At 38.0% G+C, this 8926-nt stretch overlaps 1 protein-coding gene across 1 annotated transcript in view; it reads right to left on the reverse strand.

The window, feature by feature from the left end:
• The window catches only part of ACTN2 (actinin alpha 2), a 65073-nt gene extending 56153 nt beyond the window's left edge, over window positions 1-8920 (reverse strand). The window contains exon 1 of the mRNA XM_003204009.2: window positions 8501-8920. Within this exon, the coding sequence (XP_003204057.2) occupies window positions 8501-8635 (135 nt within the window). The 5' untranslated portion in view covers window positions 8636-8920. The remainder of the gene's footprint in view (window positions 1-8500) is intronic.
• Between the last annotated feature and the right edge of the window lie 6 nt (window positions 8921-8926).

Here is an 8926-nt window from a genome sequence, read left to right on the forward strand (position 1 = left end):
TTGGTTACACATTGTTCATCCAGAAAATTAGGACTCGGGGAAAAAAAATTGTACTTGGCAGTAAAACAATCCAAAATGACTCGATTTTGCCAGCTGTACAAAACATTTTCATATTTTCCTACTTGCAACAATATAAAATAACATGCAGGAGAGACTTCTTTTTACTTGGGACAATGCTCAGCAGCACAAATTTTTATCTGATTGTATTCCACTTTCACAAGTGAAATTTCACTGATCCACCTGCATTTCAGATCCATAACCCAATGCATCCTTCTATAAGTAGACTCTGCAGTACAATTTCTAAAATACTATCTATATAAAGCATAGTACTTATATACTATTCAATGAAAAGTAAACACTATCTATACAGAATGTACTTGTATAGTATTTACTGTCTATATAATATTCACTTTTTATAACTAAAGAAAATCCAGTTGCTATGCCTCATTTAAACTAAACATCATTGAATGTGTCTGAATTTGTGCAACAGTGACTAAATTTATATTAGGCATTCAGTATCTGACTTTTTCCATCACAGTGATGAATCCCTTTTTTCTTACTTGTGAGAGGATGAACACACTTTGGTGGAAGATTTTCAATTGTGTTGTCCCATTGACAAAAGCAGTCAATATTCAGCCTGCAGAGCTATCTTAGTTTGATTTGAGAACTGGTGATGTAATCAGGATATTTTCTTACTGGCATTCACTAATCTACAGAATGCATCTGAGCCCCATTTTTGCTTAAACAGGGCTAAAAATTTTACAAGTCTGGACTCATTTAATGCACTCTCAGAGCTGAGGACCCTTAGTGCTCTTCCAACCAAACTTTCCATTCCTATCCACTCAGCTCTTAGCTCTTCGATGACCCAAACACAGACCCAGAGCAAAAGATGCAGACCTTGTCTCAAGAGATTATAGCAAAGCCCACTGCTTAAAACACAGCTTTTCTCTAGCTCTTAAGCACCTTCGTTGCAGCTTATGGAAACCCACTTAGATCCATACTTTCTTCCAATCCTTATTGTCTTACTAATTGGATTGGTGTATCTGCAGACATTTTGCTATACGAGTTTCAGAGAAAGCTGTACTGCCTATCTGTGAGCATAGGCAGGAAGGCAGTAGCCTTTGCTTCTGGATACAAAACAGTTCCTGAGAGAGTTAAGATTGTTCAGCATAGAGAAGAGAAGGCTCTAGGGAGACCTTAATAGTGACCTTCAAGTATTTAAAAGGGACCCTAAAAAAGATAGGGAGAGATTCTTTATCAGTGTGTAGCAATATGATAAGCAGTAGTGAAGGTGGCAGATTTAGATAATACATTATGAAGAAGTTCTTTACACTGAGGTTGGTAAGGCTTACGGTTTTGTTACAGGCAGATCTTTGGGGGCTGGTAGAAATTAACAGCTGAACTGGAACTGTAGGAATTACCCATTTGACAATACTAACAAAAGCGTACGGAGCTTACAATGGGGAATATAAAGCAGAGAGGGGATGTTGAGTTTAAACAGGAAAAAGAAAAAAATATATCGATTTGTCACATTTGTCACTGACAAATAAAATCTTCATTCAACCTCCATAATGATTTCTCATTAAGTTTCATAATAGCTTTGCTTGAATTTCCCTTCATATACAAGCACCACAATATTCAAAGTTCTCTCAGTTGAACATCTCATTGATAGTTTCCAAGATTTGTTTTGAGGAACATTGACAAAATATGATCATTCTACTATCCTTTCAGCATGTTCTTCTCAAACACCATTCCTGGCAAATAACATCAGCAAGAGGAACTTAACATGTTACTATTTTAACAAGTGCTAATCTCTAGGAGGCCAATCGTACAGGGTAAGCCTTAAGCACATCCCATATTTCTCTACAGACTCCAGCTACCAACAGGACAACTCTCCATAGAACCAGAGACGCTGCAATTACACATTCTTCTGTTTCATCAGCATCTAACATAATCACAGCGTATACTGAAAAATCAGAACAAACTGGTAGCAAAAATGGAATCCGTCCATTGACTACCAAGTTCTGTGGCCTCCTATATGGGGTCATCTACCACCAAGAAGGTCACTTAAAAAGCACGCAGGGCTTAAAAGGAAACAACGTATGCTTTACATGTGTGCGTTCTTAATGTTAGAGCTTTTGGCAATTGCTGCTTTAAAAACAAGTTCTTTATGAACCTGGAAAAGCGTTTGGCTTTGGAGTACTAAAAACATTACCAAGAGGCACAATCTCAGCACTTATGGTGTCATATACCATTTGGAATCATATTGCACTTCTATGGAATTCCAATTACTAAGATTATTAATTACCAATCCAATTAATTATTCCAATTCCAAGTAATCTATTCCAATTACTAAGAAAAAATAAAATGTTTTAAAAAGGCAAAATAGTTTGCTTTTCTAACTTCTATTAGCAATACAAAACCCTGTACTTAACCTGCAGAAATTCCAAGACATTTATGTGAAACTATTTGGATAAAAAGTAAAGTACACAGAATTGCAGTACTGGACTCAGTGTATCATGATTTCTCTACACAGTCATTCTGTACACGGTAGGTTTCATTTGTAAGTAAGCAAGTCTATTTCTGAAATTAGTTCTGGAGCTATACAACCCAGAGCACCAATTTTCCTAATAGCCAATTAATAGTAGAAAGCAGTAGGAATGAGTAATAAGAGGCTGGTACTTTGTTAGAAAAGAGTGCACCATTTCCCACAGTCCTACATTCACTTCTGGTTGTCATAGATCCTTGAGCGTAAGAAGCGTCGCCTCACTGAAAAACCTCAAGAGACGAAAAGAGATGGACTCTTTGTGTGCTGTGAGATCTTAACTCCAAGGCTGCTAATTCAAGGAGATAATTTTCCAGTCTGACAAAAACTATCAGAACACTCCACAACTGATTATTTCCATAGAACATCACAAAAAAAGCAGGATCCAGGCTGGAATGCCCTGTACACACTGTAGATAGAGCCATATTCCTCATAACAACTATTTCAGAGCCTGTAAATCCACAGATTCTACAGCACTGAATATTCCTGGTGGCATCCAGCCTCTCATGCCAACACTTTTCTGCTTTACATTTCTTTTTCACTCATTCAAGCGTGGCCATTTCTCTCCTGTTCCTGGTTTGAGGAATGTAGCTGTTTGCTTCTACAAGTTTATCCGTCTTTTCATTCACAGGCAGACTTTTTCCAAGAAAAGGTTTCTGATAAGACACCGATTTAGATTCCATCCACAGAAGACCACACAGACTTCAGAGTGAATCCAGGACGTTGACTGAAACTCTATTTATAGACACTGAAGTCAGACTGAACACAAGGTCAATCTCTCTTTCAGGCTGCAATCAACGTCTTTAATCTGCTCAACATTATTAAGTTCCACCAACACAAGTAAAAGCAGCATTCTGTCCATAATACACAGTTCTGGTAGCACCTTCCAAAGAATTTGCTACAGTTGTTGCTTTATTTATTTATTCATTCATTTGACGTGCAAGGACAACAGGAGCTGTATTATCAGTGAAATAAGGTAATGCAGATAAGTCCTTGTAGGTCATGCTAAAAATGTAATTTAACTGGAAAGTCAACCTCTACCCTAGAGAAACCTTCCTGAAGTCATCACTCATGCACAGCACTCAGTGTCATCAAGATTTGTATCCACAGAGTGCAATATCAAGCTAAATAAATACTCCAAGTCTTCTTTATTCTATTCTATCACAAAAGACCATCACACTCGCAGAATAGCTCAGGTTGGAAATCACTCAGTCCAACTCCCTGTCCTCAGTCAGGGTCATCTTAGATCACATAGCACAGGATCATACCCAGATGGCCTTAGAATATCTCCAGAGAAGGAAACTCCACAACCTCTCTGTCACTCTCACAGTAAAAAAAAGTTTCTTCATCATTTTCAGGTGGAACTTCCTGTGTTTTAGTTTACACCTGCTGTCTCTTATCTTGTTGCTGGACACCACTGAAGAGTGTGGTCCCATGCTCTTGACACTTAAGATATTTGAATGCATTGGTAAGATCGTCCCTCAGTGTTTTTGTCTCCAGCTCTCTCAGCCTTCCCTCTTGAGAGAGATACTCCAGTCCCCTAATCATCTTCATAGCCCTCCACTGGCATATATTTTGTACTGTGGAGCCCAAAACGGTATACAGCACTGCAGATGTGGCCTCACCAGGGCAGGGAAGAGAGGGAGAATCTCCTCCCTCAACCCGCTGGCAACACTTTTCCTAATGCACTCCACAATATCACTGGCCTTCTTGGTGCTGACACCTACATTAAAACTCTTCTGCATCAACAAGGTGATGGTATCGGGACCATAAAGTAAGCTGGAACGTGAACACTCCTCTACAATAATATCAGTAAGGCCAGGAACATGTTTTCAGTTCTTTCTTTCCATACATTAGTGCAACAGTGTCAGAGACATGCACAAACATCTGGAGGAGATATATAAGATATCAATGTGGAGTCAGCTAAGTCCTTTACAATACAACTGTCCTGAAGACGGAGTCACACCTGTTCATAATCTTCAGATCTTTTCTCTGTCCTGAAGATTTAAGACTTCTTTTAAAAAAAAAAATTGATGTCAAAGTTTAAAGAAATACACTCCTATAATAAATTATTTATAACAGTTATCTAAAAATAAAATGTATCAGTAAACAACTTTTACTGCCTGTTACTTAGGGAATAATGATGTTTCCACTTAGTGGGAGTATAAACTTCTTCACAGGTGTCTGCATGGAATCTCCTAAGTCAAGAAAGTTTTTTCTTTATGAGCTTACAGTTATTTCTAGACATTCTTCAAAAACACCCCTTCCCTTTCTTAGACTTGTCAGGTATTCTCTTAAGTTCAACACTGTCAGAACATCCAATTGGTCTCTGTTCTGTATTCCTGTCCTTCTTTCTGCATACCGTGATACAATGGTACTCTGTACCATTTTTTTTCTTGCATTAATAAGAGAAGAGGGAAAAGAAAAAGCACTGTTTAACACACAGTTCACTAAGCAATCTTGGGGTTTCAAACATGCTGTGAACAATACAGCATATCTGCATTTTAAGTAGAGTTGTCCTAGGTTTCCTAAGTTAAGGGGAATCGCACTTTTTCCATGTTCCTTCAAAAAATATTGAGATGAGACTAAAAGAACTGCAGAATCTGTTGAATGATTTCTTTTTTAGAAAGCTGAGAAATTTAACAGAGAGAAGAAATACCAGATTTTAAGTTTTTCTCCATGAGCTATAGCTCATAGCATGATTTTTAATTCTATTCCAGTCTAGCATAGCTGAGATTGAAACAGGGCTAATGACTAGTCTAACATACCATAAAATGAACTACAACTATCATTTGGTTACAAATGATCACTTTTTTTGTCATCTTTTTAGCCAGCAGGAAAACTGAAGTCTAAGGATCCTGATTAAGGTAAAAGAGTCAAGAAGAGTATCCCAGCCCTTCTGGTCAGCCAGATTCTGCTTTCTGATTTCTACATAGTACATAAGAAGCAAATGGCCACTGTCACAGATCTTTCAACTGCTTAACTTTCAACTGCTTAAACACACATGGTCAATCAAACTGTACTGGGAAAAGCAGCAAAATTCAGAAGTTTCTAATCTGATCATTTCCTTCTACACGTTTAAAAGACACCAAGGCTGTAGTTCTCTAGTTCCTGCTGAAGACAGCATGTCTGTCCCAAATATAATGAAGACAAACCGACCTGTTGTTCTGTCTTTGTTTAAAGCTGCCATTTGAAGTTTCCAACTATATGATCCTGTTTAAATTCCTACCAATAGCAGCTAATACAGCAGTCAAATTGCTGTACTTTCTTGATTTGACACAAGCTAAATATTACCCTAACCAAAGCACTTAAATTGGTGTTCATATCCAGAGAGTCACAGCTAAGCTACTACCGAGACTCCCTTCATATAACATACTTTATATTTATTCTAACACCTGCAGCCACCAAGGAGACTGGATAACAGCAGACCATAATACTCTATGAACTATGGTTATAATTAGGCATCACGGCCATTGTAATCCTATGGACGTCATCATGTGTTACCAGCATCTGTTGACAGATCTCATACCAGGCATATCACTGAAATGGCAAGTCTGGAGAGGGCAGCCCACAATAGAAACAATGGTATTTATTTCTTGGTTTGTTCCAAGACTGTCTAACAGAAAATATATGCTGCCAACTGCCAGGGCTCCACTGAGATCATTTTTCTATATTATATTACCAGTTTGAACAAAGATCTGTGCCCATGTATCTGCAATCTTTTCTTAATAAATAAGGAAAGTGAGAATGCACTTTCTGGAACCGTCTTAGTTCTACTTAGAATACAGAAGCCCTGAAATTGTAAAAAGTTTCGGACCCTTTATGTGAAATTACTTACTTCCTTGTCATAATAAATTCAGAGTCTTTTCCAAGGCAAGTATTGAGGATCATCCTCTTAAATTTTATTTTAATGTGATATCATTTAAATATTAAAAACAAGTACTGGGAATAGACAACACGAAGTAGCAAAGGCACCATCTCTCTACCCTATGGAAGTAAGCTTTTATCTATGAATGTAGAAACCAGATTTTCTGCTGAAGCATTATTAGTTTGGAGGAATGGAAACAAAAAAACTTGCTATGGTGCCTCATATCAACTCCTCTCTGTTCTTCTGTAATAGTCCAGAGATTTACTGCAAACATAAGAAAGCCTACAGAACCCAAATCCTTTTTATTACTTATTTGTATTTAAGGAATGTTGCATCAGAGTGATGATTGCCTAGTAACCAGTCCATTATTTCTTTATTTTGAAAACACAGGATTCCTTGAAATGCTAGGCAATTGAATCTTTGTCAGATGTAACCACAGCCTGTTACAGCTGAGCAGTTTCTAATCATTAACAAATCACTGTCATTCTCACTGCAAAACATAAAAGAATACTTCTTTATATAAAGAGCATCAAACTAAAATGAGCATCACTGTTGGTGTATAATAATTGGTTAGAAGTTGCAGCTGCTGAACTTCTCATTACCATCCTTGTATAACAGGATCTAAGCAGATATCAGTGCAGGAAAATGAGCAAAATCATGTAAAACTCACAGTAAGCAGAAAGCTACAAGTGAAAACAAGAGGAAAATATCACCTCTACCAATTACTATGGAAAAGCAAACACATCAACCCTACCAGTTCTAACAGCTCTTAGTTTGACAGTCATATAGAAGCCATGACCATAACAGTGGGTCAGACTCTGACTTCAGATACAATCCTTGCAACACTTTTTTCTTGATTTGACACAGGCTAAAAATTATCCTAATCAAACTTCCTGGAGTTGCCCATCTATAGCAAAAAGCATATATAGCCCTATAGTTTAATGCTCCTTTCTCCTCTCTCCCTTTTTTTCCTTCCAGTAACCAGTAGATAACCCTGCAATCCTAGATCTGTCAGCTGCAATTTCAACATCACTTTCAACATTAGGAAATAACAAATCCTTTACAATATTTCTCATCTCTCTCTTCCATAGGCTGGTTAAAACTCAGTGTTCTGAAATTAGATATTTCTTCTCTCATATTTTAAAGGCATCGTAGGGGCAGCAATTACTAAAATATCGAACTGCTAACAAGACTGTTGCTAGGCTTACAACTACTGAGAAGTCAGAGTCAATACAGCTGGAAAAGGTCATAAGGATCATGCAATCCAACCACCAACCCATCCCCACCATGCCTATTGACAGTGTCCTTCAGTGCCACATTCACACAATTCTTGAACAAACAAGAGCCTACAACCTATGCCTATGTTCAGAAACTGACACAATTGGTAACACAATTGCCTTCCTAAACCTAAAAGGTGAGGAGTGTTTCCTCTACAATAACATATTCCAAGGAGTTTACAGACTTGTTTTTTTTTTCACCCAGACACAGAATGGCACATGGGAATGTAACTCATTCAATAGTTTTCCAAAGCTATGCTAAATATATTTCAAGGCAACATCATCTTTCTAAAATTACTCAGTCCATCTTGAGAATAAATTCTAATAAAACTCAGAAATACTGCATGTAAATTTTGATGGTTTTTCAGCACAATTTCGAACCACTTCATGCAACACCCAGGTTATAACTGCAATGTACTTCTTTAGAGAAGCCATCAGGCACATACATTTCAGAAACTACTTTGTGAAAGGAAGATCTATGAAGTGAAGTTAAAAAAAAACACACTGGAATTGCTATGAACAATACACAGATGTAGAGCTATTGACAGAACTATTCCCAGTAAAATATAAAAACACACTCCTGACTCTCATTAATTACTATCATCTTACATAGATTTCACTTAAGAATACAGAAAGCGAGTGCTTTTCCCTTATCATACGGCTTGATATGTATCTTATTCTACATCCTCTTCTAAAATAAGAACACCTTACTGCATAGCCCCAGCAATTCCAGATGCAGCACGGCTACAAGTGAGGCCAGAATTCCGCAAAGAAGCACATATACAGACACACATTACTTTATTTCCAGACCTTCCTTTGCTGTTTCTCCCATGCTGGGTCCAGGAGCAGGTCCCTGTCCCATTCTTCCTCTTGGGTCATGTACTCATCTTCTTCATAGTTGTAGGTGTACTGCATGTTTGTTTCTATCTGGTTCATGCTGTTCATTCTATCAAGGGATCAGCTTCAACCGCTTTGCCTATTAACAGTTAAATATGTATATATATTTAAGCTTAGTATGGTTGCTGAGGGTTGAAGATAGCAACGCGTGTAGTTTTTTTTTCCCTTTCCCAAGGAGACAGGATGTTAATATCGATGAGCTGCTAAGAGCGGAGGCTTTAACTGTCAGGTAGTCGCGGATGGCTGGCGATCCTCCTTCCCTCTCTCGCACTCCCTCTGTCTCACCCGCTCTCTCTGCTGCTGCTGCAGGTCCTTGCGGCCGACCCTCCGGAGAAGCCC

The sequence above is a fragment of the Meleagris gallopavo genome, chromosome 2 (genome assembly GCF_000146605.3).
Source record: "Meleagris gallopavo isolate NT-WF06-2002-E0010 breed Aviagen turkey brand Nicholas breeding stock chromosome 2, Turkey_5.1, whole genome shotgun sequence".
NCBI classification, from domain to species: domain Eukaryota; kingdom Metazoa; phylum Chordata; class Aves; order Galliformes; family Phasianidae; genus Meleagris; species Meleagris gallopavo.